The sequence below is a fragment of the Mytilinidion resinicola genome, assembly GCF_010093595.1.
Source record: "Mytilinidion resinicola strain CBS 304.34 unplaced genomic scaffold BDZ99scaffold_6, whole genome shotgun sequence".
NCBI classification, from domain to species: Eukaryota; Fungi; Ascomycota; class Dothideomycetes; order Mytilinidiales; family Mytilinidiaceae; genus Mytilinidion; species Mytilinidion resinicola.
Window position 1 is genome coordinate 315,764 of NW_022985442.1, and position 27,352 is coordinate 343,115.

The following is a 27,352-nucleotide window of genomic DNA, read 5'->3' on the forward strand; positions in this document are numbered from 1 at the left end:
CTAATGCCTATACTCTAGAGACCCTCTTCTCTTATAGAGGCATCTCAGAGCAGCATATTCAGGGCTCCCTCTCTACCTCCCACGTCACTAATATGCCTGGCACTCGCAAACGACCACTCACATCCCGCAGGCGGAGGGTGGACGAGGAGGGAGAGGAGGACGGCGAGGTGGCGACAGACCTCGTCGATGATTCACAGAGCGAGGCTTCCATCCCCAGCGACGCGGACGGCGATGCGGACAATAGCGACCTCAGCGAGGCAGAGACAGCGCCTTCTCTCACCTCGGCGAAAGCAAAATCAAATGCCATCGGAGCCAAAAACGACGTGAAACCACTCGATATCATGCCGCCTGATGATGGCCTCTCCCCGGCGATTGCGCGATCAGACACCAACTTTACGGCGTTACGGGACACAGAAGTCATGATGAACGGCCTAAAAATATCAGAGGGAGCAGCGGGTGATGATGATGGTATAGACTTTGATGGCGGAGACGACACCAGGCCTTCCCGCGACACCCCGCAGGCTGGGGACTTTGAATCTGCCAACCGCCTCGAAACATTCGCGGAGCGCAAGCGGCGAGAGCATGATGAATATAAGAAGAAGAGAGACTCGGATCCAGCCTTCATACCGAACCGGGGAGCCTTCTTCATGCACGATCAACGATCAGCGGCTGGCCAGAACTTTAGAGGACAATTTGGACGTGGAAGGGGTCGGGGACGAGGAATGGTGGGAGGCCCATTCTCCCCAGCTAAGTAAGTGCTTTCGTCTGATCCATACACCCCGTCCGGTAAGCAAACGGAGTACTAACTTTGTCCCAGCATGTCCATGCCACCTGAGACTACCGATGGTCCTTGGCAGCATGATCTCCATCAGACTGTCAATGAGATGCCTCCACCGCCTCGGCCACAACCCGTCATGCAGCCCACTGCAGTACCGTCCCACGTACCCTCGCATAACCACCACCAACCCGCCCATTTCGTCAAACCCGCACTTCCCGCCCCGAAGGCCGCGCCGGTCCGCTCCTTCTCCTCTACTGTTCAAACTGGCAGCTTAAACGTCCGAGTGTCCCTTCTTGGAATGAAAGCTCCCATCGTTTTCCAAGGCGTCCCAGCAAAACAACATACGAGACTCCCGAACCACCGACCGCCCCTCCGCCGTGACAAACCTGTCCGCATCTCTCTACCCGACCATCCACCTCGATATATATTCCCGACCATCGACAGATCGTTTATATTCATCCCTCGAGCGCTGCGGCCGAACCAGCAAGGGTTTGGTCGGGGACGTGGCAGAGGGGGCTTTGGAAGCTACGGTGGTTTCTCCAGCCGACGAACCAGCGCCTACGGTGGAAGCGTATACTCGCCTAGCGTGGCGATGAGCAGGAGGTCGTCTCTGGCGCGAGAGATGGGTCGGGACGGACTTGTGTCTCCCACTGGGTCTGTTATGTCGAGGGCAGGAGGACCTGTGGAGAGGCCCGTTGTTCGACTCCCTCCCGGTGGCCAACATCCCTCCGGGCCTCACTCGGTCACTTCTCCAAGTGGTGGGACTCCCGTTGTCAATATGCCGCCGCCACAGACATATCCGCTACCGCAGAAGCCCAGCTTCCGGGAGAACTGGCAAGGTCAGATTCCCATGCACCAACCGCGACCCCAGAAGACGATTTCCGTTGCTGGAATCGAGTCGCCTGCATCTATCAAGTTCCACGCCCCACAGCAGGTGGAACAGCAACCGTTCCATCAGCAAGTACCTGCGCACATGAATGGGGCCAACGGGGCTACCGCATCTACCGAACCTCCACCCTTCTATCCCCATTCGCGCCAACTGTCGTACCCCAGCCAGGGATCCACCGGTACTCCTCTGTCAAACATTCCAGAACGAGCCATCCATGCCCCAGCCTTCCAGCCGTTCCAACAGCCTGGGTTCCCACCGCAGGCTTTCCCTATGCAGCCAGGCTTCTATTACCCTCCGCCCGCAAATGGTCCACAACCGCAATTCGCCGCCCCAGGCATGGTGCCTATGTTTGTACCCAATCCTCAAGCCGCCGGCTACGTCATGCCCGTTCCTCCACCCCCTGCGTCCACCGCGCCCACCTCTGCGCCTCCGCCGACGATGATGGCGTACGAACAGAACGGTATGACGTACTACTACGATCCGTCGCAGATGTACCAACAGCCGACAGAAGGGTACGCGCCGGCGAGCTACGCAGTACCGGGTATGGGTGGCATGATGACGCCGAGTCCGGACGGGTACTATTACCCTCAGGTCCCAGTCCAACCCCAGAGTCAGGTGTTTTACCCGCAACAGTAGCGAGTGGGCCAGCGGGTGTTTAAGGTTCGTTGTAACTGGTGTGGTTTAATTTAGGGCCTTTTCATGTTCCTTTTTGTGGTTTCACTTGATTTGGGCAGGGTGTTCGGGTTGTGCAAGGCTGGGTCTAGCGAGCGTGTGGATTCTTTTATTATTGAGCGATCATATCCCCCTTTTTTCCTTCATTTGCGGCGACTCTGGGGCTCTCATGGTTCTGTGTCAGGTCAGGGGGCTTTTTGGATATTCTTTCTGGGATTAAACACATTTAATGCGATGGGGCTGGTGATCTACTTAAGATACTTCTTGAGGCCTGAATAACCCCCTTGCCCTTCATTTGAGTCTAGAAAATACCAGGTGCTAGTACACCCATTTTTGATCACCTTTCTTGTCGCGTTTGCACTCGTCGTAGAGTCATTGAGTGCCCCCGGGACTTTCTAATTATTTCCTTTCTTGTATGTCGAGAATATTGACCCAAATCACACTCTCCTACTCATTTCTTTTCCACTTGCTAGCAACCATCAGTGTTCCTTCATATGCCCTTCCAACCTTCCCAGATTTTCTACCATTTACGTCTGAATCACACGTTCCTTCATATACGTGCACAAGTGCTTAAATCACGTCCCATGCCATTCTCCTTTTTCACTTCCGTGAAATTACCAGGAGTCCGCCAAGTTACTCTCGAAGTTCATCGACTCAAGTATTGCTCTCTCAGGAAGGGAAGAGCAGTCACCTGACTCATATGACCCGCTAACTCATTCTTCTTCCCGGCATATAAATACCTTTCAAACTCCTCCTAAACCTACTTCTTTAGTGCAGGGTCCTTCTCTCGGTTTCATCAAATGCTACAGCTGAACAACTAATGGAGGAGGCAAAGGGGGATTGGGGTCGTTCATCAAAATATCGGGCTCTCACGCGCAATGGGGGATCAATAAGTGAGATACAAAAGGTGCTATGGGGATTGGGCAGTGAGTGGTCTAGTCTCAACGCCATCGATGATGCTCGCCACGACCTGCACTTGCCACCTTTCCGACTTCCCCTCGACCGCCGCTGTCGCTACTCTCTACGCCTCTCCTATTCCTCCACCAACTACTTGAATTGCTCCTCGCCATTAAGATGCTGGAGGTGGCCATCATCACATCCGTTGCCCAGCCCTTCTCATGAGGCCAGCCCTCTCTTGGGTTTACACGAGCACCTCTTCTCCCTCCTATCGGAGACTGCTTATGTTGATTTGCACCCCGGGGCTGGACATCAAAATCCATCAGAGGCCGCCGACTATGGCAGCGGGAGCACAAACTCCGAACCCAATCATGGATGGTGCGTGGAGTTTGGGTCGGGGCTGTAAAATCCCTAGAGAGGACACTGCGTGGGAAGATGTTGGGGCCTCGGGATCACTGTTCCTGTAGAGGGAGAAGAGAGGGCAGAGGGAGGGGTTTTATACCCGTACTCGGGAGGGTTTGCGAGGGAGGTCACGGGATGGTCACGGGCTCCACATTCGCGAACCATTCCTCACAATATAAACCACCATCTTACACCTTATTCTTTAATACAACCACGTCGTAGCTTCCTCAACGTCCGAGTCCTAGGCCTCCTATAAGGCCAACAGGCGACAAAGCAAAACGTAACGGACAGCGACGAGATAGCAGAGCTGAGCGGATGGATTGACTTCTACACTGTTATAGATGCATGGACAAAAGAGATAACACATCATGCTCATCATCATCTCAATTCCGTTCAACTCCACCATCTCCTCCCCTCTCGCCCCCTAATAATCGTCACCGCTGCATTGAAAGCATGAGCGCTAGCTATCATCCTCCCCCCCTCTCCGCCTCTCTCCCACCTCCATGTGCGCCAATAAATCTGTTGATTTGCAGGCCGTAGCATCTGAACATTGACAAAACGCGACATTATATACATGAAAGCGCCCTGTTTGCTACCGGCAGTGATTGCTGTAGGTGATTGTCATAATCCAACAAAATCAGAGCTTTTGCCTCTCCAACTGCCCTCCCCCTCCCCCACTCCATTGCATTGGGTTCGTCCCATCTTCTACGCACCAGCCCCTCCCCTCCCTCTTCATCAGTCGGATTTTTCTGCAATTTTTTGACCCCCCGCCCCACTCTCCCACACGCTCCTATTGGGACCTTTCTTCGACGGTTTTTGAAAGCCCCGGCCCAAAATCCACGCACCCATCGATTTCTTGCTCTAATATGTTTGCTCCCGCAGCCATGACGGATGGATTGGAATCTTTGGATGTCCAGCTCCTACTCCCCTGCCCTGAGAGAGAAGAAAAAAATGGGAGGGGAGGGGAGGGGAGGGGCTTTTATACCCCCCCGGCCGAAAGATTCGCGAGGGAGCGTCACGGGCATGGTCACGGCGATTCACGTGATATCGGTCACCTGCTCGACCGACTTTGAAGTACGAACAGACGAGTAGGAGTATAGAGTATAGGAAACTGGATGTTCAGCTCATAGCCAGAGTGTCCCAGTAATGAGGGAAAGAGGAGAGTACATCCAAGGGGTACGCACGCGATTCAAAATCTTCTCCACGAGATAGTGTCCCCTCTCGAACATCTAGAGCTGGCAGACAGTTAAAACTCGTAAGCTTTGCAAGAGCTCATCATCAGTTAGGATCATATCTTTGATTTTTGTCTTCGTTGTTCATGGACTAGAGTTTACACATTAAGCCGCGCCCCTTCTTCCCTCTCCTACTCGCCACTCCTCTAAGCTTCCGCCTCTATCGCCCTCCTCTCCTTCCCCCCATAATGCCCCCCGGGCTGCGTCGTAAAGCTCCCCTCCTGCGTCAGCGAGTCGATCCGCCCCAGCAAGAACTCCAACTGCCTATACGCCGCACTCGGCTGATACTGCGGCACCATATGCCCGCTCAACCGCGTCTCCACCCACGTCAGCCCGCGCTCCGTATGCGTGGTCCCCATAATCCCGCTCGCGGCCATGGTCGCCAGGCTCGCCTCCTCATGGTACGGCACGAAGAACTCGTCGGCGGGCTTCTGCTGGAAGCCCTGCTTGCCGTGCCACGTCATGTTCTGGATCATCATGAGCGTGCCGTTGGCGATGAGGATGTAGTCGAGCTCGCCGTGCACGATGACGGTGCGCTTGGTGCGCTCGATGACTTTGGGCAGGACCGACAGGCCCGAGGGCGGCGACGTGTCGGTGTCGAGCACGCCGTTGGAGCACTCTTCCCATTCTTGGATGGGCGCGTTGATGGCTTTTTGCACGTCGGTGCGGTTGAAGTAGATGGTGGCGCCGTCGGGCTGGTAGGGGATCGAGCCGGGGAAGCCGAGGACGTCCCACAGGAGCGGGCAGGTGGTGGCGATGGCGTAGATGTCGAAGCACGGGTTGGTCAGGAGCACAGCGTTGAGGATGTCGTCCCAGAGGTCGCAGCCGGGGGCCGAGGCCGAGGGAGGGGACGGGAGCGGGTGGTGCTTGGGCGGGAAGACGAGGGCTTGGTTGAGGAAGTCGGTGTAGCCGCACTTTTTGGCGCGTTTGTGGATGTCGGCGGTGAAGGTCTTGTTGAGGTTGAAGAGGGGCGCCCAGGAGTCGACAAAAGGGACGGCGGGGACTGTAGTATGTTATTATCTAATATTCAAGCGACTGGGAATTGAGGAAGCCAGCTTACTCTGCTGCTGCACAACGTCGTAGCTGGTACTAGGGTCGTAGATCATGATCGACTGGATATCGTAGTGCGTCTTGTCCTTCTTGTTGAACATGGCGTCCGCGATATACGGAACGTAGTAGCCAGCATAGCTCTCGCCCGAGATGTAGATCTTCTTGTTCTGCAGACCGAAAGTATCGACGAAGTTCTTGAAGAATCCGAGGAACTGAGCGGCAGCCTCCTCTTCGTTGGTAGCAGTGGGAGTGCCCTGGGAGAATCCAGTGCCGACGGGTTGTTCGACCCAGACCATGTTGGTCAGATTGACCCAGGTCCATGGATTCTTAACAGGCTTGAAGGTGCCATATTGCCAGAGCACGGGGCCGTTCTCTTGCAGGAAGCCCTCAAGGGAGGAGCAGCCGGGGCCGCCGTTCAGCCAGATAGTGATCTCGTCCTCCGCGAGCGGGTTCGAAGAGGGAAAGTACCAGAAGTAGAGCTCGGAGGCATTGGCAGCTGAGGAGACGGGGATGAGACCGGCGTAGGACTCGCCGATGTCGAAGTCGACGTCCGGGAGAGCAGTTCCATCAACGGCATACTCTGCAATCATGTAAGTTTTGTGTTCAGTTGGCAACCAAAGCTGACGTAATGAACTCACTGGTAGTATTCGCATTCTGCGGCAGGATAGTAGCCCTCTTCTCCACCTTACTTCCCTCAGTCGGGTTCTTAGGGAACCCAAACCTCGGACGCGCTGGCGAGCGGTCCTGCATCATCTTGCCCACATGGAGCGGGCTTCTAGCAGCCACCGAGCCAGCAATGCCAGCAACGGCGAGCAGAGCAGAGAAACGCATCTTGCCTTGTTCAGAGCAACCAATTGGCCTCAATTGACTTCAAGACACACGTATATACGCGTGAAAAGTGTTGGAGAGTGGAAGAGAGGACGCACGCAAAAAAAGTGAGAGAGCGCGACGTCACCTGCAAGTAGGACGCGGCGCTGTTTATCAAGACTTTGTGTGCCTGACGGCTTACCGGCTTTACCGTGCTTGCGGGCGAAGCCGATGCTATGATAGGCAGGTAGAGTACCGCACTACAGTAGCTGGCCCTGCTCATACGAGGGCAGTGAACAGCATCATTTCCGCCACAGCGAACGGCCGACCCCAGAGCTCGCAGATAGTGGCGGCGGGGCTCGATGACCTCGGTGCCTGGCCGGGTGCTGGGGTCAGGGGTGAATGAAATGGAGACGCGGGGATCACCACCTGAACCACCTGCAGCTCCGGGGTGTTTTGTTTCATGCGTTAGAACACAAAGTCGTGCCTTTAAACAGGAGACTCGGGCTCTTCATCACGCTCAGACAGCGGCCTCTCTTCTCCCAGAGGCAACAAAAGACGAGATGAAAAGTGATGATAGCATGCTACCCGCTCTCGACGGCCGACCTGCCCCAACAGGCTGCCAGTGCAATCCTCTTAAGCCAGACGGAGCAGGAGGGGAAAGACGAGGGCCAGCAATCTCCCCAGCCACCAGTGGGCACAGCGCCGCGGGCCGCGCCAAATCCGATAAGCAGCTCTGCAAGGGCGAGCTATCCGTAAGGGGCAGCTCGGAGAGATGCAAGCTTCTCGTGACGCGGGGGCTGTGCGGGACGTGGCCTTCTAGAAACACGAATCCATGATGCGTATCGGGAGCGGGTCCTGGCTCCTTCGTTAAAAGTTTATTGGGATGAGTTGCAACATTTTCATGAGGTTTGGTGGTGGAGAGGGAGTTCGATGAAGGTTGAGCCTTAGGCCAAGATCTCAATGGCGCCGCCGGCTGTGGCGTTGCGATCTCTTCGATAGCGCGCCTCAAGCTTCACGCCCGAAGCTTGTCACTGTCTGAAGTCCTTCTATACATTTTCAGGAATCAGAAAAAGATATAAGTGAACCATTTTGGGCATTCTACGCCAATCCATAATGCGTATGCCCATATGCTACAACAACAAAAGCAGTCGAAGGACATGCTTCACACCCCACCATCACGTCTCAACCCCTCCTGTATCCCCCATACCCCCCACCCAGCACAATCTTCAACAGCTTCTCAAAGTCGGGCGTGCCATACCCAGTAACCGGATCCCAGCCCTTTGTCGCATTCCAGCTGGCATATGGCACATACGGCGCCGGAAGACCCGAGTAGATATCATGTCCTGTACAGCCAGTTGAGCCACCCGTGGTGATATCGTTGAGGCCCTTGAAGCCCTTGCTGTAGATCAGTGGGTTCAGAAACCCGAGCGGCGGCTTGCCCGCCGAGAGTCTGGCGTTGTTGAGCAGCGACACAATTGACGAAACGGTTGGTGCAGACGCGCTGGTACCACCAACCGAGATCTCGAGGCCTTTATCGATCACACGGAAACGGGAGCTCTGTGCCGCGATGTCGGGAATGCCGCGTCCGGCTGGGTTGTACAGGCCCTCCCAGCGGTTGCCAAGAATCTTGAGGTAGTCTCCTACAGCCTTGTCTTGGTACGAGGGACGAGGGAAACGGTCTGAGAAGCCACCGGAGGAGAACGAGATGGCGGATTCGGGCTCGACGTAGTGGGTGCCGCCAACTGCGGTCACGTAGGGACAGGATGCGGGGAATGTAGGCAAGAAGCGGGTTGTGTTCTTGCCGTCGTTGGTCTGGCACGCCGACCCGACACCTGTGTCACCGCTGGAAAAGAGGACCGAGACACCGCGTGCGCCCAGCTGGCCGATCAGGTCACAAACCGTCTTCGAGTACTGCTCTGGTACACTCTGCTCGTCTTCGCCGTACGAGGTCGTGAGCGTTTGAGGAAGTTCCTCATCCTTCAATCCGGTAAGGAAGGTGAAGAAATCGAGATACGGCTCGTTCTCGTTGTCCGCCGGGTTGGGCTGGTCGAGATCAGGAATGAGCTCGCCCCGGCCTGCAGTGCTGTAGAAGTTGACCGCTGTACCAGGGTCTGTCAAGGGCACAGTATATTGGATATCGAGATTGGCCTCCACGCTATCGTTCTGAGTGTTCTGGGGAAGAACGCCACCTACACTATATTAATTTACGGCTTCCAACAATAATGCATTGTACTTACCATGGACTGAGGTCCACGTAAAGTTGCTGCCGACTGCCCATGGCGCGTACTCGACATTGAATTGAGCAAGGTCAGCGAAAAGAGCGTACTCCTCCAAGAAACCATTGACGCCGAACTTGCTTCCAGCCTTAGCGTCAACCTTGTAGGATCCGAACTTGTACAGTTCTTTCAAGCAAGAAGGAGTGATAGTAGTGTTGCACTGGGTAACATTGAGCCCGGTGCCAGCAGCACCGATGACCTCCTTGTTAAGGTACTGATACCTGTTGGCGCGTATTTGGCCAAACCGGGTGGTAGGTTGGATCATGTCAATGAAACTGTGGAGCTCCCTGGGCACGGAGTACTGAAGAGTTCGGGTCTTCGTGACCGTTGATCGGGCAAGACTGCGGTAGGTAGTGAACTTGGCATCCATCATCTCTTCGGCGACGGACACTGGTGCAACGAAGTTGATCCACTCGCCATCCTCTTCAATATCCTCGCTGCAGACTCCGGAATCACGAAGCCACTCGATGGCGGCTTCGGTAGCTTCGGCAGATGGTCGTAGCATGTCCTTGAGCTCGTCCCTCTTCAAGTGCTGCCCATATCTGGGGTGTTCTGGAGTAGACACCTCGATGAGGCTTTGCTCAAATAGCGCCTGGTTCGACTGAAGAATCTGTTAGTATGGATGTACAGGCATGGTTGAAAAGCTAGCAGAAAGTTGCGCAATCAATCGAAGCGTACCTTGGTCAGAGCGATACGGAAGTGCATCCTCCTGCTTGGATTCGGAGTGCCAGCAGCCTTCCAGCCCTCAGGCACCCCGCGCAGCTTTTCCATAATCTCAACATGGGAGGTAGTCAAGCAATTGACGGCTCCCGCCAGGCCCAAAAGCCCCGCGACCAGTGTAGAGCAACGCATCTTATCGGATGAAAGCGATCGACAATGGGAACGAGAAGAAAGACTCTGTAAGGATGCAAAGCGATAGAGACACTTCTAAAGAATGAAGCCGCACAAGACTCTCAACAGCTGCGGTCAACGCGTCTCTCAGAAACTTAGAACGCGCGATGAACTTCAAAGAAGCAGCAGCAGTGACCGGGCACCTGGCAAGATATATACTCCCCGCTACTGGTGGCTACGGATAAAGCACCATGTCGCCATCTGGCTGCTGGGCAACCTGCCAATGCGACAACACGGAGCTCCCTGCAATCAATTAAGACCTCCCATAACAAGGTTAAGATCTTCGGTGTAACAATGCCCAGGACAGCCGTCCCTGTGCCTGCAGGTCTTGGCCGGCGCGCGCGGGGCATGCGAGAATGCTCCTATCAGCCGCCGCTGCGGTGGGTTGAATTGCATAGTTGAAACATGGTCTTGATTGGCTGTCTGGCGTAGCGTGCAGATTAATGACATGGACCTGCATCGAGCAGGTGAGTGCGGTACCGCCGACGACTGCAAAAGGGTCACAAGAGTGACGGCGAAGCAGCGGATTAGAGGGCTTGGTATGACAGAGTAGGAAGCTTGGAGTCTTGGAGCGGAAGCTGGGCGTTGGAGTCCGCTGTCGTGATGGTGAGAGATGCGAGGCTAAGAGTCGGCATCGGCGGCGGGATGGATACAGAAGGTGCATCACGTGTTACCGTGCTAGGAATTTGAAAGACGGAATTTGGCCCGGTAATAAACACCCATCTGGACTGCCTTTTGACGAGCTGGCCGCTTAGTAGCTGAGCTACTCCTCACAGTGGTGTCGAGTGAGCAAGATTGAAGTCAAGCAGTGATAAATCCGTGTGCCCAGACTTATGGCCTAATACACAGTAATAGGTCACAAGTCTGTGCATGCGTCTACCATTGCTTAGGGTACCCCCATGGAATTTCAAGAACCTAGGCGCGATGTCAAGTTTCAAGTAGTTGCAATTCCGGCTGCCTCTTGACTGACTGGCTGCTTAATAGCTGGGCCGCTCCTCACAGTGGTGTCGACTGAGCAAGATTGGAGCCAAGCAGTGATAAATCCGTGTGCCCAGACTTATGGCCTAGTACTGTACGAGAAGGGTTACGAGGTTCGCACTGTCTTCTTGCGAATAGGTACCCGATCATGACGAAGATCGTTCTTTTGGGCCTTCTAGAGCCCGGAAATGGTACCCTTGTCGAGTTTCATCCATCGTCATATTTCCGTCTCCTCGTGCAGTGGGTGTTGGGCAGCCTTTTGGCTGGCTGGATACATGCTAGCTAGGCTACTCCTTACGGTGGTGTCGAGCAGTCAAGAGTGGAACCCCTGCAGTGGTATATCCGCGGCCCGAACTTATAATCTAGTAATGCACTAGGAAACAAGTCTGGGCTCGTCGTCTATTGATCTATTGATGAAGTGCTGAAGCACCACAAACAGCGGCCAAGTAGGCCGACTGTAGGCGCATAAAAACCCTCTGATTCAAGCTCTCAAGGGCTTTACGTATCATCGGAAGTTTCATAATCTGCTAAAGCACCTCAAACGGTGGTGACCGAGTGTCCCAGACATCTAGCAAAGCACTGAATCAGTACTTTTCAAACAAAACTCTGGATAGTCCTATCATTAGCTCAAAGTGAAACAACATCTCTAATACGTGGTCTTATGGTTTTGATGTTAATTTGTATTTCTGATAGTAGGCTAGGGCACCGCAAGCAGCGGCAAGCAACTATCTACCGGCTAGTGTCCAAGTCCCAATTAGTGAGTTAGCTCTAAACTAGAGCAAATCTATCCAGAAAATTAGTTGATGATCGGAGAAAGCCTACGATTGATAACATACCTCATGAGTGAATTCCAACTTTCTGTAGTAGTGGAGGTCCTTCATGGCAGCATCATATGCCCCACGACCCTCCAAAGAGTAGTCCAGATTAGAGTGTGTGTTGAGACTCGTCCGATATCAACCTCCAAATCCACCTAGAGCCTGCTCAACCACCCTCCTGCCCCTCTCTCCTCCCAAGAACTCACTTTTCTCCCCATCACCGCCCATTGCGTCCTCAGCATCCACCGAGAGACTGGCCTCATAGGCCCTAACAACCATCTCTTCATCCACGCTCGCTCCGTGCTCCACCAAAGCCCTGATCACCCCGGCCACCCTAGCAATCTCCCGCCTAGTGTTCACCCCAATCTCTTCGTTCTGGCTCGAGTAGATCTCCTTGCTTATGGTCTCCTCCAGCCGAGTGATGGCGACATCCTTCCCATGTCCCTCCGGCTCCACGTGCTTCGAAATCCACACATAGCCATTGACTCCCAGAACCACATCAACCTCCTCACCACCGCGTGAAGTCGTGATTGTGAAGACTTGTCGCCGAGCCCTAGCAACTCCACCTTTTCCCTTCGATCCCCCAGCACCCGACACAGAGAGGAAGTATCCGTTTCGCAGCTTGCCGTACTTCAGACTCCGCGTGTGTAGCGCTGCGGCTCCATCTTGGAAGAGATTCTGCACTTCTGCGACGAGCAGGTCACCCTCTGTGAAGAAGGTTCGGATGTTGAGTTCGTCGGCTGCATCTCGCTTGCGCAGGATTCCACCGGGGAGGTTGATTGCACTCAGTGGGAGCCCCGCCAGCAGCGGCGCTGCAATGTCGACCTGCCACCGCTTCGACTGCACCTGCACGATGCGCCCAACAACCAGGTCGCCAATCTCGGGCGTATAGCGAGCTCGCAGTGGGGTGACGGAGAGCAGTTTATTGGTCTTGTGCAGCGTGCCGGCGACGGTTGATGTGATGGCGGTTGTGTGCGGAGGGATGTAGGTGCCGTGGCCGCGCATCCACTGGGGGTCGTCGGTGATAGTTTCACCGGGCGTGACAATGGAACTACCGCCTAGTCGGGGCCGCTTGGAGGAGGGATATGCCGCGTCAATGTCCATGTCGACATCGGAATCAGAGCTGTCTTCTTCTGGGTCCGCGTATGCATTTTGGCGGGGCAGAGGCGCGGGTGGCAGCGGTGAATTGATGACGATGGGCATGTTATAGGGGACCAAGGGGGGCGGAATGTAGTGGAGGGCCCCAAATTCGGGAATACCGGTGGATAGAAGGGTGTCAGAGCGGTCGTGGAAGGAGGGCTGGAGCTTGGGAAGCTGTGATGGTGGGCTGGCAGGTTTTCTGGAGGACCCCTGCGCGCTTGGTTCGAGATCGGCGACGAGAGCGTTGTAGTAGTCCGTATCGTTGTAGGCGTCGTACGTCGGACGATAAGAGTCGGTTGGGCGATACGAGTCAGTAGCTGGCAGGGCTGGGCGGTACGAGTCGGTTTGACGTCTGTCTCGCCTCTCAGGCCTCTCCCCAACTTCCTCCTGTTCGCGACCTCCATCAAGTGAGAGCCCTTTCAAGCTCTCCAGAACAGCCCTCTTCTCGCGTTGTCTCTGGATTCTCTCTGTCTCTTTCTGTTTCATCTTCTTTCTACGCTCTTCGTACCATATCTCGAATTCACGGTCTTCAACGATACCCTCGGCCGCAGCTAGTGCCCTCTTTCTCTCCTTGTCTAGCTTCATCATCAGCAGTGCCTGCTCACTGTGAGTGCCCCCCGCTTTTTGTGTTCTCTTTCCTCTAGTCATCTTGAGTAGGGCAGGCTTGCCGACAGTCGAAAGAGAACGCTAAGGTATTGCTGGTTCGCTCAGTGAAGATCTTTCAAGGCCACAAAGAGTAGGCCTAGCCTTCAGAGAGTGTGGTGTGTTGGTGGTGGAGGCAGTGGTCCGTGGAAGCCTGGAGAAGTTGAGGGTTGTTGAGCGTTTGTTGTAGGTGCGCAGATTTCACGTGCCTCACTTACCCACTGCCGCCTCACTTGTCGTCCTCTGGTAGCCCGTAGAGCTGTTAGAGAGGGATCTCACTTCGTCAAGATTCAAGTATAGCAGTTATCTGTCTCTGCGTACTTTCATGCGCAGCACTCCTGAACTGGGGTTTATATTTCTCTTCATGGATTATGTGGCTGATCCAATATGCATAGTCTAAGTTGTGACGCGCTGGACTTTCTAGCCATGCCTGGCCCAATTACCTTTGCCAGCATCGCGAGGGAATGGCAAGAAGATCTGCTATTGCACAAGGAAGAAAACAAACATGATACCCCAAACTACTACGCCTCCACCCCAAGTACTCTCACTACATCGTCAACAGTCCATAACTTCATCACTGGCACTGGTGACAACATATTCAGTAGCATTCTCCCCGCCCTTGAGTCTGCTGAATCCGAAATCATCTTCATTACCTGCTTCTGGGCTCGCTCATCCTCCCTGTCGCAGCTTGCCAACACCCTTCGCGCTCTATCCATCAAAGCCCAAGCCCGCGGAGGCTGGAAACTACGCGTCCGCATCGGTTTATCTTCCCTCTCGCTCTTCCAGAAGATCTTCCAGCCGCACACCATCACCGGTCAAACCTACACGCCCTCAACATGGGTCAAGACACTCGGCCTCCCGTCCCCAGCCGAGCTCGGCGGCCTCGACCTCGAGATCAAAAGTGTTTTCCTCCTCCCCTTCAGCGTCAGTAAGTAAGGTCGTACTACACATACCAGAGTCCTTTGGTGTCATCGTTCCTGGAATCGTGTTGAAACACGACTCATGTCGCGTTTGAACACACACTCAAGTCGCATTTGAGCACCCATTTTAGTCGCTTTAGAGCCGATAATCGTGTCTTAAACACGACTTGAGTGGCACTTGAGGACTACAAACACCAGAGGACCTCGTCTATATCATACTCCCACCCTTCTATCTACGAAAACCCGCTAATATGTGTATTTCCACCTTAAGTGCATCCCAAATTCATAATCGTCGACCGCAAGAGAGTCTTCTTACCTAGCTGCAACGTGAGCTGGGAGTCCTGGTTCGAGGGGTGCATTGAGCTCTCTGGGCTAGTGGTATCGCAATTCGTCCGCTTCTGGCTCGAATTCTGGTCATCGAACGAACACGAAAGATCCCTTCCTCCGCCTCCCTCACCACCCCACCCCTCCGTCACCTCTCTACCCTCTCCTCAATCTCCCACTCCCATCCACCCATCACCACTCGGTCCCGCCCACACTCACACCCCCCTCCCAACCCACTCAATACCAACCCTCTTCCTCCCCTCCCCCCACCACCTAAACCCCCGCTTCGCCCCCTTCTCCTCCTCCCCGCCCCTATCTCCTCCAACGCCCCTCAACACCCTCCTCCTCACGCTCCTCGCCCGCGCGAACAGTAGCATCTACATCCAAACCCCCAACCTCACCGCGCCCCCCGTCCTCACCGCCCTCCTGCGCGCCCTCCGCCGCGGCGTCGCCGTCCACATCCGCACCTCCGCGCGCCTCATGATCCTCGAGCAGCTCGTCACCGCAGGGACTACAACTACACGCTGCGTGCGGAAGCTTGTGAGACGGCATCGGGCGCTGCTCTCCTCCGCCACAGCTGCGCGAGATGAGGATGAGGAGGCGGGCGTAGGGTTGGTGGCGCCGGGGGCGTTGAGGGTTGAGTTTTTCGAGCCACTGGGCGGGTTCAGGAAGGAGGGCATGGAGGGCGGGGAGCCGCAGCAGAGCCATCTGAAGCTGCTGATTGTGGACGAGGCGGCGACGGTGCTGGGGAGCGGGAACCTGGATCGCGCGAGTTGGTACACGAGCCAGGAGCTTGGCGTGGCGTTTTTTGATGGGGGGGTTGCGGGGGCGGTTAGGGGGGGTGTGGAGGGGGTTATTGGGGGGAGGGTGAGAGGTTACTATGGTTAATTAAGCACGGGGAGAGGAGATAGCGGTGGATGTAAGGAAAATTGTACGTTTTGTGATGCTTTAGTATGTTTTTTTTTGGGGAGGGCTAATCGTACACCCCCTAACGAATAATCGTACACCTCCTTTCGAATAATCATACACCCCCTACTTTACCGCTTCTGATTGGCTCGGAGGTCCGGCAGTAGGCCTCCGAACATTCACCCTTACGTCTATCTACACGTGCATCTCTGCCATATGTGAGCTCATACGTGAGACTATACGTGAGGCTATACGAATCGTCATGGCTATACAGCCTCTCCGTTTTACGGTGCATCCTTTCCGATTTGTATAGCCTTTCCAATTTGTGTAGCCTTACGAACAGCCTCACGTACAGCCTCACGTACAGCTTTACGTACGAGCTGTATATACGGCTGCACAAATCGGCCCGGATGCACTGTAAAATGGAGAGGATGTATAGCTATGCTGAGTTGTATAGCCTCGCGTACGAGCTCACGTACGAGCTCACGTACGGCCGTATATATAGCTGCACAAATCAGATAGGCTGCGCTGGAGGCTACGTGGCCGCAATTGGAGACAGCATTCGGAATTAGTGAGCAAGTGAAGCGAGCCAATCGGAACCTCTGGAGCAACCCTCTAAGCCAATCAGAAGGCGGTGAAGTGACAGGGGAGTAGGGGGTGTACGATTAGTCGTTAGGGGGTGTACGATTATTCGTTAGGGGGTGTACGATTAGCCCTCCCCTTTTTTTTGGGCGTTGATAATCTCACACCCCCTAATTCCTCCATGCACACCCCCTTTTCGCTATTCGCACACCCCCTCCCCCCTAGTCGTTTCACCGCTTTCCTATTGGCTCGGAGCAGCGCGGAGCTTCCTCCGGGCATTCACCTATACATCTATATACACGTGATGCTGTACGCGAGGCCGTATATAAGGCTACACGAATCGGAAAAAATGCGCCGTAAAATGGAGAGACTGTATAGCCTCTCCATTTTATACAGCCTTGCGTATAGCTTCACGTACAAGCTCACGTACAAGCTCACGTAGTATAAGTATAAGTCTAATTCTAAGTATAGAATAGAAGTTCTATTCTAGAAGTGCCTACGTGCCTACAAGCATGCTAAACCTGTCAAAACCTCACCTTATTACGGCTCCTTTGCATCAAGCCTGGCCCCCTAGCATCGCCGCCTACACCTACTCTTCACCTTCATTAATATACCCCTTGATTTCCTTATCATACGCTGCAAGCTAATGTAAAAGCTCCTCTCGGCTAAGCCTCTGTGCTTAAGGATAAGGCTGAGGCTGAGGCATAGGCTGAGGCGTAGGCTGAGGCATAGGCTAAGGCGTAGGCTGAGTACTATCTTTCCTCTGAAGTGCCATTTTCCGTGGTACCTTATCCTTTGCACCAGGCGGCCGGCCGCGCTTCTTAGCTGCAGGTGCAGCCGTAGGTGTAGCTGTATGCGCTGCTGTATGCGCTGCTGTATGCGCTGCTGTATGCGCTGCTGTAGGTACTGCCGTAGGTGCTGCCGTAGGTACTGCTGTAGGTGCTGCCGTAGGTACTGTCGTAGGTGCTGCCGTAGGTGCTGCCGTAGGTGCTGCCGTAGGTGCTGCCGTAGATGCAGCTGTAGGCCTAAGAAGGGCTGGATCAATACGAGAAAGATCAACCGGTGTAGCTGTCGACTGATAGGCATTCCGAGCGTTAGGAGCTGGACGAGGGACTACAGAAATAGGCGGTGCTGGCGGCGGAGCTGTCGGCATGCGTCCTGGAGGTATGCTCGTATGTCCACTCTGTCTGGTTTACTACGGTATTTTGCTAGGCCGTAGCCCCGCGCTGATGCGTGCGCTTGTAGAGCAATATGCGCTTCCTCTGCTGTAGCGTAGTACGCCAGCCGTGGCGGCTAGAGGGCCATGGTGAGTGTATTGTAGAGGGAGAGGAAGAGGATGTAATTAATTGCGATCAAGGCCGCATTTGGAGAGAGCATTTGGAATTAGTAAGCAAGTTAAGCAAGCGAATCAGAGGCTCCGGAACACCCCTCCGAGCCAATAGGAAGGCGGTGAAACGACTAGAGGGGGAGGGGGTGTGCGAATAGCGAAAAGGGGGTGTGAGACTATCAACGCCCTTTTTTTTTTCACGGCTTGTTGGTCCGGAAGGATTAGGGGGACGGTCCACATGATCTATGGAAAGCACGTGTGCGCTGATGACTACAGTTTTTTTTTTCGACTATAAAGGATCCTCTTTTTCCAACTCTTCGAGCAGCAGGGAAGGGTTGAGGGGAGCTGGACATCAACAGCCCAAGGCATTGGCAATCAAGTCCAGTTCCTGGGCGGAGGTTAAATCAAAACTTTAGAAGCGGAATACCTACAATGTTCGGCTTACAGGCGGAGAGCAAAAGCACCCTCAGTACGTTATTATGAAGGACAACTGGAGGTGTCAAGTCAAAGGGCAAGAATGATCCATGGTGACTGGAGGACTGCACTGCAAAAGACATGCAACAAGAGACAATGGTGTGGAGGCTGGGCGTCAAAGTACTTGCTACAACGCCCCATGTGTGGAGGAGGTGAAGGAGATGGTGGTGGTGATGCACGCCATCTTGGGGCAGAAAAGAAGGAGGCGAACTTGAGATGCTGGTGCAGAGCAGTATTAGTAAGGGGCTAGGATGAGGAGATGAAATGGGAGGAAATCGGGAGGAAGAGGAAGGAGAGAAGATTAGCAATCTCATGAAATAGGGAAGGACAAGAAGTAGGTTTAGTGTAGCCAAGAGCTCGCTCGGAAACACATTTCCTACAGTCCTATTTCCCTCATAACCCAGAAATGTGGTTCTCTAATGTACATCTAAAATAAATCAAAGAGTGGCCCATAACCCATCCTTTTCTCAAGCGCCGTCCAAGCGCCCCTGCTATTCCTACAGCTATACCGTCGCAAAAAGATCATCGCCGTGCTGCCTCTTAAACGTCTTTCACCCCTACAAGACCCTGAAGCGCCTTCTCTGCCCATAACTTAACAATTCCACATGTTGCAAGCAGGTCCAACACCCCTCTCTCTAGCGCTGGCTCGATGCACATATTTGGCGTACCATCGTCCCATCCCGACCTCGCCAATAAATTGCCCGCCTCGCTTATCCACCGATAGTCTTGGCTATCGCTTTGTGCGGTCCAGTCCGGTGTCGTGCGGAATATCAGATCGTTGGAAGTTGCAGCATTGGAGTGCACCTTCCAGTTGCCCGTCCAGTCTTTGTGCATGCGCAATGTCGACGATGGCGATGATGGTAAGAGGTCAGACTGCTCCGAGGCGCCGTTGAGAGCGGTTTGGGCACCGCACTGCAGTTTGAACTCTTGATAATCGCCGCGCAGACGCGTTATGTGGTACAGAACATCCGTAAGATTGAACTCGTCGAGCTGCAGTGGGTATTCGTCCATTTCCGCACGACGCACGGCTCGACGGACGCTGATTGTAGGAGAGCTTGTCTCCATAACATGTGAGACTTGATAGATGTAACCATCGGGGGCAGGGGAGTCCTTTTGCACTCTAGGATAGAGGAACTGGCCAAAGTTCGTTCTGTCAACGAGCGTGCGTGACAGCGGATTGTCAAATACTAAGAACAATTTGTGTTTCAGAGGTGCAGAAGGCGCGAGCGTAACTGGCGTTGATAGCGATGGTTCAATGCGGAGCCGTGGTGTCTCAGTCCCGTTCTGGTCTGGCTTGGTGAAAGTCGCGCCAGCATGCTTCAGCATCTCCACAACGACAAGCTGATTCGCCTGTGTTGCAAGATCCATGGGGGTGACGCCTTGGTCTGACCTAACGTTAACATCGGCGCCAGCGTCGATAAGCAGCTGCACGCATTCCACATGGCCATACGACGCAGCCCAGTGTATGGGTGCCCAATCATACTCGGTCTGGATGGATGGATTGGCTCCACTCTCGAGCAGGAAGCGTACCAGCTCCGTTTCTCCATTCCCAGCAGCTTCGTAGAGTGGGCTGACACCTTGAAGGCCACGGGTAGATGGACTAGCTCCGGCACTCAGCAAAATATCCAGAATGTCCTTGTTGCGTGGTTTTACGTTCGCGCTCCAAGCTGTGCGGCCTTCATCATCTCGACTATCAATATCGATGTTCTCAGAAATGAGAAGCTTCATCATCACGGCATCTTGGCGACGAGTCGCTCTGAAGAGTGCTGTCTGGCCCTTGCTGTCCTTGGCGTTGATGTTGACACCTGCATGGAGGAGAGTGTCTACTATTGCCCCGTCTTGGCGCTCAACTGCCAGGAACAGCGCTAAACCTCCAATGGAAACACCCTCGCCATGCAAGTCCACCGCACCTGTCTGGGACAAGAAGACTACCTGATCGATATCGCTGCGATATGCCGCTAGAATGAATCGAAGCTGTAGATCGGTGGTAGTGCTCTCGGCGTTTAGCCGAGCCTGCACCTTTGAGACGAGAATATCCCCAGCATTATTCCAGTCTTTTTCGGCGATAAGAAGGAGGATCATACGGCCATGATCGTCATTTAAATTGACTAAAGCGCCGCCGTTGATTAAAAACTCGACAGCCTTCTCGAATCCACGCTCCATTGCAACGGTGAGAGCAGTCTTCCCAGTCTCATCGACAGCATCAATATTTGGCGTCTCTTTAAGAAGCATAGAGGCCACCTTGGCCAGACCCATAGATGCGGCGAGGTGGAGTGCGGTGACCTCCGGTATGTGGCTGCTTCTCATTTTAGCTTGCCACGTGTCGGTGACTTGATCCGCTATAGTAGAGTCTGTAGTCCCCGAGACCGTACTACTCATGATGCTCATTTCCTCAAGGTCCAGAGATACGGAATCCAATCCCAGGGTGGTGGTGGTGGCGGCGGTGTCGTCGTAGGCAAGAGCCATTGTCCCATTGTCAGTCGAAGGTGATCTAATGCTGTCTACACTGGTGTCAGCCTCGTCCACCGACTGAGTAGAGTAATATCCGGAACGGATGAGGTCTAAGCCATCTAGAAGTGTGAGCAAGGCTTTTCGCTTGGCGGGATCCGTCAGAAGATGGCAGATAGCCTCGAGAATCGTTGGAGACAGTGACTCTTCCGGCGAGTTGCGAGCATGGTCCCCGAGGCATTGGGCGGCATAGCTGGCGAGAGGATAATTTCGAACGATTTCACTTATTGTGATGTTTTGCAGCGCGTCCAACGTTAGGTACGTGGCCAGGCTTAGAGTGATACTAGCATGGTATTGAGTAAAGTACTTCTGCCGTTTATTCTCAAAGTAGCTCTTGGTGCTGTAGTGGACAAGATTAACATTGTACGTAGCCTTGTCAATGACTACGAGGCCGGCACAGAGAGCAGTAATGCTTGGCGCATCCATCAGCAACTCCTCGTCTAGCTCGGAGTCTCCCGGCTCAACGGCGAGAGCATGTTGAAGTTCTTGCAAAGAGAGTGGGCGGAAGACATGCGTGACCCAAGCCAATGTCTTAAAAGCAAGTCTCCGGTGATCCTCTTCTTGATCACTGATGCGCTGCATCGCATTGTCGTAAGAAGCGTCGAGAGTTGTGGGAAGCTCCTGGAGTTTCTGCCGAACATGTTTAATGGTGAGAGATGCGGCGCTCGCGAGAGACTCGACATGGAGGCGAGCTAGCAAAAACATGTTCTCAGCGGTATTGACTACGGCAGACTTGATGTCTTGTCGCAACCTTGGGGCTCTCAGAACCATACGCCGAAGATTGCGATTTCGCTGGATCTGATATTCAACGAAGAGCTCGATATCCATCTTGTGGGCCCTTATCTCGAGGCGGACAAAATTTTCGAGCTCTTCTTCGATCGCGCTGAGATATCGAGAGGTCACCATGAGGCGGACACCGGGGAATTTGCTAACATGCTCGATAAGATCCCATCGTGTTTCCTCTTCGCATTCGTCCAGTCCGTCTATAACCAGGAAGACCTCTTTGTAAGTCTCCAACGCTTTTTGGAGGCGTACCACGATGGACTCGAGAGGAGGCGGAGTGTTTCGTTGGCGGTGGTGCTCGTATAAGTCTTGAACAGCCTGATCGAGCACGTTGGAATCTTGGATGAGCTGCTTAAGAACACTCCCCAGTAGGCTGTCTACTGTCTGTTCGGGCTCATTGTATTTCAAATAGATGACCACAATTCCAATTTCCTTCCTCAGATCCTCGATTCTTGACTGACGGAGTTTATTGACGACGATGGACGAAAGAACCGTCTTTCCAGCGCCTGGAATGCCCCAGCACCAAAGGGACTCTATTTCTCCGTCGCTAGATGACCAGCTGAGGTACGGCACCGAGGTTAGAAACCATTCACCAGAGCCAGGCTGGGCTCGGTCGGATATGCTTTGGTGTGTGCGGTTCATGTCAAGCGGAGAGAGCCAGTTCAGAATCTCGTCCATTTTCTTCCGATCTAGCGATTCCTTCTGTTGCTCGTCCATGCGAGAGAGTATGGAAAGTTGAGCATCAGACATAAGAGCGCTAGCATACTGCCGCAAACGCTCAACTCGCTGTAGTAGGCCGTATACTTCGGACTTTGAAAAGTGCCACCTTGCAGAGGAAATCAAAGCCTTGAATCTCGATTCGTCTGGGATTCTTTGCGTCTGCAAGTCGATCTTGAGCGCTTTTGCAAGATCACGGAAAGCTGCTTCGAATTGCCGAACAACGTCTGCATGTTGGTCAAGCCAAGTCTTGTCCTGGTCTGTAAGAGCCCGTTGTCGGAGGCGTTCTAGCAGTTTCGACAGTAATGATGCCTCCTCGGCCAGCAGCTTCTTATCTCGCGATGCATTTTTGGCGTCCTTTGCAAATGCGACGAGCTCTTTAGTGGTAACAATCGCGGCTTGCAGGATGCTGACTACTGACGCCGTTATACTGAGAGGATCCATCCCGACGAGCTGGTGGCTTCGAGAGGGATGAAACCCAGTTGGGCTATTGTTCAGAGATTGGAGGAGAGCACTGCGGCCCGGGACTGCAGGTCGTGGGAACCATCTTAACTCTCACCTTCCGTTGCGCAACCAGGCTGCGCTAAGCTTGATTGATACACCCACGCCGCTGACCTGCGCGCTAAGGGTTGCCTCGAATTCCCCGCCCGCATAGCCAACCAGAACAGCAGTTCAGCCTCCATCACCCACGATGTAATGGTGGGGGTAACATAACGTGGTGTTGAACGATTGGGTGCGTGCCGGACGTGTTGGGAAAGGAGGCTGCGAGGTCCTCAGGCGCCCCGTTTTCTGGGGGAGCTGCAGTCTTATGTAAGCGGAGTGTCTGAGTTACAAAGTACTGAGATAAAATTAGGTAGGTACTAGCCCTGCTGGTAGTGGGAGGCTGGTGGCTAAGGAACACCACTCAACTCTCCCTTAATTGCCAATCCAAACGCTGCCTGAATATTGAATGGCTTGGGTTCGGAGCATTTGCATTGCGCATTTGTTCTTGTTCGTGCTCTCGGTCGCAGCTCTTTGGCCTCAACCGCGCGTCCTGGTTCACGGCGCTTCAACTGTGTGGATCTCACCATCCCTTCAACTCTCTTTCGTGAATAGGACATCGGCCTCATCGTCTCTCTGGGCAACTGGCAATGGCATTCAGCAGCTTCTGTAAGCATCTCGTGTAACTGACCGTTAGCGGATCACTCAGCTCTTGCAGAGGTAGTTTACTTCGCCGCCAGAGCGGAAGAAAGCGTGATGCCGCGCCCGACGATATTGTTGCCGCATTCGAGAGAGCTAAGGGGTTAATCTTCAACCATGGATTCGTGCCGCGCATATTCCATCCTAAGAACATCACGTTCGAGCCAGATAACAACGAGAACAGGCAAAACATAACCACGCTCACTATTACGCTGTCGAAGCTGGAACACATCATCAGCAAAGAACAAGACCTTATTCCCAGTGATGAAGCATACCTTCTTGATATCTCAGAGTCTGGCCATGCCTCCATCACGGCAGCAACTAGTCGAGGAGCAATCTATGGCTTGGACACCTTTGCCCAGCTGTTCTACGCCCATTCACAGTCCGCCTCGGAGAGCTATCTTTCCATTGCCCCAATCCACATCGTGGACAGTCCAGCATTTGAGCATCGGGGCATCAATCTCGATATCTCTCGGAACTGGCTTGCTCCACAGGACGTGTTTCGAGTTCTCGACGCAATGGCGCATTGCAAGTTGAACAAACTTCATTTGCACGCATCAGATGCACAGTCCTGGCCGTTGGATGTACCAGCCCTACCCGAACTGGCTGCCAAAGGAGCGTATGATCCGTCTCAGATCTGGAGTCCGCAGGATCTACGCCAGGTGCAGCGACATGGCCACCTACGAGGCATTGAAGTCTATCTCGAAATCGATATCCCAGGCCACACCACCTCAGTAGCTGCATCACAGCCCGAGCTCATAACTTCTGCATATAGAGAGCCTTGGATAACGTATGCCGCCGAGCCTCCTGCTGGCCAACTCGCACTAGATTCGCCCGACGTCATGGCGTTCCTAGATACACTATTCAACGACCTCCTTCCTCGAAACGCGGAGGCGTCGAGCCACTTCCACTTTGGCGGAGACGAAGTCAACACTCACGTTTACGGTCTCGGCTCCGACTCATCCCTCACAAAAGACAAGATCCGCGCCCTTGTCCAAAAGGTCATGGACCACGTCTTCACTATTGCCGCAAAGCACCAGCAAACCCCAATCGTGTGGGAAGAGCTGCTCCTGGAGTGGAATCTCACACTCCCCCAAACCACCATCATCCAAACGTGGCGCTCCAACGAGGCGCTCGGGCACGTGCTCGACCGCGGCCACCGCGTGCTGTTCGGCGCCAGCACGCACTGGTATCTCGACTGCGGCCACGGCGCTTGGTTCGATCCCGCGAACCCGTCGGACCCCGGCCCTGATCCGCGGGCCTCGCCGCCGTACATGGACCAGTGCGCGCCGTACAAGAATTGGCGCACCATCTATTCCTACAATCCGCTTGACGGCCTGTCGCCTGAGCAGCGCCGCCTGGTGGCCGGAGGCGAAGTGCACATGTGGAATGAGATGACCGACGCAGTGACGCTGGATGGCATGCTATGGCCACGTGCCGCAGCGGCCGCTGAGGTCCTGTGGACGGGAGGGGGGACTCCGGTGAGCGAGGACACGACCAGGCGATTGGCTGAATTCAGAGAGCGGTTGCTGCTAGAGGGTATAGCAGCAGGAATGGTCCAGATGGAATGGTGTTTGCGGAATAAAGGAGGGTGCTTGATTTGAACATAGGAGGTTTACGTCATGGGCTGGCTGTCATGAAGAGCGTTTCTGGAACAAGCGCGAAGTTCTGTTCCGATAGGCCGTTTCGTTGGTTGGAATGGTGTTGCTCAGGTGGTGAAAGAGCTCCAGGATGTGGTATATACTACCGTCATTATCATGCAGTGCCGGCTAGAGGTTTGCTGCTTCCTTTACAGCCTCTCTTTACGTCCGGTGGTCACTCTCTAATATCAAGCCACAGACTTACCGTATAAGGGAGCAACTCCGTGCGCCTTTACGGGGGGAATAGTAACTTTCTGGCCAATTAATCCTCAAGTCGGCTAAGTACTAACCCAGAAAAGAGGTATACCACGATCGACTCAGTTTAGCGCTGTGTTCACCGGACGTATAGAGAGGCTGTATACCCATCAGTCTGACGACTTTGTGAATTCTTTATACCCTCCGCAGTCCACCGAAAACAAGGCACACTTGCTTGGAGCCGATGCACGTGTGTCCCGTAGCCCCTTGCCCCCATGTATTCTGCAGACTGAAGAGAAATGCCTCACATGGATTAGGAATACAAGCATGTGAGTCTCGTGACCGATACCTTTTCTTTCTGGCTTCGTGTATAAAACCCTTCTTCCCCTTCCTTCGTTTGACGGCAGGGAAGTTGGTGAGAGTGTTGGACATCAAAACGCAGTCAAGCGGATGCCAATGTCCAGCTCTCGAGCGGAAATCGAATGCCTGTGCCTTTGCCGCCATGGTGGGAGGAGAGAGCGGGGCTGTCAAACATACGACTAACACGGTTGAATGGTGGAGGGTGTGGGAGTTGGAGGTGCAAAACGTCAGATCCTCAGGTGAAATGGAGAGGGAGAAGAAGAAGAAGAAGGGGAAGAGGCCGATGATGCGGGCCAGTGTACTACTAAATACTAAAGCGATGACAACTATCTAAAGAAGAAAAGCATGTTGTTTACTAGAAGAGGAAGATGAAAAGCCGAAGCAAGATTAGGAGACGATGAAGTGCATTAACATTCTCGCCCCTCCAGCTACCATTGTCCGTTTGTCGTTTCACTTATTGATCCGCAAAACCTCCATCGTCCTGCAAAGCACCAAGATGTTTGGTCCATGTGAAGCTGAAAATCCGCGTAGATTTGCTCCTCTCTCTCTCTCTCTCCCTCCCATGGCCAATCTCCGTGTGCTTTTCTGATGAACCAAGGCCACTCGGCTGAAGAACTCGAAGTCCCGAAGTCTTGCATCCTTTTTATACCCCGCGATAGCGAGGGCGGACAAGACTCACGTGTTCAGCTGACCAACCCCACCGCCCCCTTTCCTATCTCCCCTTCAGGAACAAATCACGCTTATCGCGTGACCATCCTCCTCCCTTCCTCCCTCTTCGTCTCTAGCTATAAAACCTCCCTCCCCCTCCTCCTCCGCCCACCAGGAAACGTCAACAAGCGAGATGGACATCAAAATCCGTCCTTCAATCTTCTTCTGTCCAGTTCTCGGGTGTGGTTGGCACGATGACACTCGACGAATACATGGGGAGAGGCAAACTGGCCGGAAAACTGTCCAATGGGAGGTGGATAGCAAAACCATCTTAAGCGCGTTGATTGAAAGCTCGGGGCGTGGTTGAAACCTTGGGCAGTGAACAAGCACATGGCGGGGGGTTTGGGGGGTGGAGAGCAACGCATTTCTTGAAAAAAAAAAAAAAAATCCAATGGCGAGAGAGGGAAGAAAGCTCTTAGTAGTGAGTATTGAAAGGGCGTGGTAGTGGAGGAGAGAGATTTACGGTAGTGACGCAGGTTAAAGATGTCAGCGGGAAACGTGAAGAATAGAAGGATTTGAAAGATGTGGTTTGTGATTAACGAGTGGTAGTGTAGAGCAGCATCGTTCTTTTTTTTTTTAGCAACATAGGCTTCCCTCTCCATCGGATGCTGTGTGTGTGGCGTATTGATGATCCGCCGCCAATCCTCCATTGCCCAGGTGTGTTTTTCTGTAGTCGCTTTGATTTCCTACTCCACAACACTCTCCATGAGCACGTATGTCAACTTACGTTTATCCCTCCTCCTCTTCCCGCCCATAGTCTGGTTGATATCGTCTTGTCAATAGACCCCGATCGTTCCGCTGAAGAACTCTTATGTCGAGGAAACTTGGACTCTTTTATATCCTTCGCTCCGGTAGAAACGAGTGTCGTCACGAGGCTCACGTGAGCCACTTGACCGCCCCCTTACCGCATCTGCTTCCTTTATTCCAGGACATTCTCTCGCACTCCCCACCCACAATAATCACGAGCGTTCCACGTGCCCCCCTACCTCCTCCATCTGTTAACCTATAAAACCCCCTCCGCCCCCATCTTCCAACCCCCAGAGGTCGAGGAGCTGGACATCAAAACAAGTATTCTGGTATTTGATGTCCAGCTCCGGGGGAGTGATCAAAAACCGTCTTTACGCTATCGAATAGAGGAGTAGTGTTTAAAATCACGCTTCGCAACGCATGATGGAGTGGAGGAGCAATCGAGCGAGAGCGAGTCGGAAATGGAGGTGGATAGGGAAGGATGGTGATGGAGAGCATGGAAATATAGAA

The 27,352-nt window shown here is 53.7% G+C and overlaps 11 protein-coding genes across 11 annotated transcripts; 4 read left to right on the forward strand and 7 right to left on the reverse strand.

The window, feature by feature from the left end:
* Positions 1 to 53: 53 nt before the first annotated feature.
* BDZ99DRAFT_412661 (uncharacterized protein) lies at positions 54 to 2,772 on the forward strand. The gene is made up of 2 exons (XM_033716660.1): positions 54 to 751; positions 818 to 2,772. The coding sequence occupies exons 1-2, from the start codon at positions 93 to 95 to the stop codon at positions 2,301 to 2,303; spliced, it is 2,145 nt and encodes a 714-aa protein (XP_033579090.1). The 5' UTR covers positions 54 to 92; the 3' UTR covers positions 2,304 to 2,772.
* Positions 2,773 to 4,778: 2,006 nt separating this feature from the next.
* On the reverse strand, positions 4,779 to 6,879 carry BDZ99DRAFT_460907 (carboxypeptidase D). The gene is made up of 3 exons (XM_033719490.1): positions 6,559 to 6,879; positions 5,931 to 6,500; positions 4,779 to 5,873 (listed from the first exon to the last, which is right to left on the reverse strand). The coding sequence occupies exons 1-3, from the start codon at positions 6,749 to 6,751 to the stop codon at positions 5,017 to 5,019; spliced, it is 1,620 nt and encodes a 539-aa protein (XP_033579091.1). The 5' UTR covers positions 6,752 to 6,879; the 3' UTR covers positions 4,779 to 5,016.
* A 707-nt stretch (positions 6,880 to 7,586) lies between these two features.
* Positions 7,587 to 10,004, reverse strand: BDZ99DRAFT_460908 (tripeptidyl-peptidase-like protein). Its single transcript, XM_033719491.1, has 3 exons — positions 9,685 to 10,004; positions 8,968 to 9,607; positions 7,587 to 8,919 (listed from the first exon to the last, which is right to left on the reverse strand). Exons 1-3 carry the CDS (start codon positions 9,856 to 9,858, stop codon positions 7,913 to 7,915), a joined length of 1,821 nt encoding a protein of 606 aa, XP_033579092.1. The 5' UTR covers positions 9,859 to 10,004; the 3' UTR covers positions 7,587 to 7,912.
* Positions 10,005 to 11,531: 1,527 nt separating this feature from the next.
* On the reverse strand, positions 11,532 to 13,010 carry BDZ99DRAFT_439089 (uncharacterized protein). Its single transcript, XM_033717646.1, has 2 exons — positions 11,712 to 13,010; positions 11,532 to 11,659 (listed from the first exon to the last, which is right to left on the reverse strand). The coding sequence occupies exon 1, from the start codon at positions 12,891 to 12,893 to the stop codon at positions 11,829 to 11,831; it is 1,065 nt and encodes a 354-aa protein (XP_033579093.1). The 5' UTR covers positions 12,894 to 13,010; the 3' UTR covers positions 11,532 to 11,659; positions 11,712 to 11,828.
* Positions 13,011 to 13,898: 888 nt separating this feature from the next.
* BDZ99DRAFT_383036 (uncharacterized protein) lies at positions 13,899 to 15,604 on the forward strand (the record flags this gene model as incomplete). The annotated part of the gene is made up of 2 exons (XM_033715306.1): positions 13,899 to 14,400; positions 14,664 to 15,604. The coding sequence occupies 2 exons, from the start codon at positions 13,899 to 13,901 to the stop codon at positions 15,602 to 15,604; spliced, it is 1,443 nt and encodes a 480-aa protein (XP_033579094.1).
* A 75-nt stretch (positions 15,605 to 15,679) lies between these two features.
* BDZ99DRAFT_460909 (uncharacterized protein) lies at positions 15,680 to 16,154 on the reverse strand. Its single transcript, XM_033719492.1, has one exon. The coding sequence runs from the start codon at positions 15,915 to 15,917 to the stop codon at positions 15,738 to 15,740; it is 180 nt and encodes a 59-aa protein (XP_033579095.1). The 5' UTR covers positions 15,918 to 16,154; the 3' UTR covers positions 15,680 to 15,737.
* A 580-nt stretch (positions 16,155 to 16,734) lies between these two features.
* BDZ99DRAFT_460910 (uncharacterized protein) lies at positions 16,735 to 17,357 on the reverse strand (the record flags this gene model as incomplete). Its single annotated transcript, XM_033719493.1, has 1 exon — positions 16,735 to 17,357. One exon carries the CDS (start codon positions 17,355 to 17,357, stop codon positions 16,938 to 16,940), a length of 420 nt encoding a protein of 139 aa, XP_033579096.1. The 3' UTR covers positions 16,735 to 16,937.
* A 1,938-nt stretch (positions 17,358 to 19,295) lies between these two features.
* BDZ99DRAFT_383210 (uncharacterized protein) lies at positions 19,296 to 22,013 on the reverse strand (the record flags this gene model as incomplete). Its single annotated transcript, XM_033715317.1, has 3 exons — positions 19,296 to 19,510; positions 19,619 to 19,950; positions 20,659 to 22,013. Coding segments are annotated over 3 exons (1,902 nt in total), but the record flags the coding sequence as incomplete, so codon positions are not given.
* Positions 22,014 to 22,962: 949 nt separating this feature from the next.
* On the forward strand, positions 22,963 to 24,796 carry BDZ99DRAFT_517999 (chitobiase; the record flags this gene model as incomplete). Its single annotated transcript, XM_033725243.1, has 2 exons — positions 22,963 to 23,162; positions 23,212 to 24,796. 2 exons carry the CDS (start codon positions 22,963 to 22,965, stop codon positions 24,794 to 24,796), a joined length of 1,785 nt encoding a protein of 594 aa, XP_033579098.1.
* Positions 24,797 to 25,033: 237 nt separating this feature from the next.
* On the forward strand, positions 25,034 to 25,768 carry BDZ99DRAFT_262210 (uncharacterized protein). Its single transcript, XM_033713797.1, has one exon. The coding sequence runs from the start codon at positions 25,272 to 25,274 to the stop codon at positions 25,719 to 25,721; it is 450 nt and encodes a 149-aa protein (XP_033579099.1). The 5' UTR covers positions 25,034 to 25,271; the 3' UTR covers positions 25,722 to 25,768.
* Positions 25,769 to 26,130: 362 nt separating this feature from the next.
* Positions 26,131 to 27,101, reverse strand: BDZ99DRAFT_262216 (uncharacterized protein). The gene has a single exon (XM_033713798.1). It carries the CDS (start codon positions 26,743 to 26,745, stop codon positions 26,236 to 26,238), a length of 510 nt encoding a protein of 169 aa, XP_033579100.1. The 5' UTR covers positions 26,746 to 27,101; the 3' UTR covers positions 26,131 to 26,235.
* Positions 27,102 to 27,352: the final 251 nt, after the last annotated feature.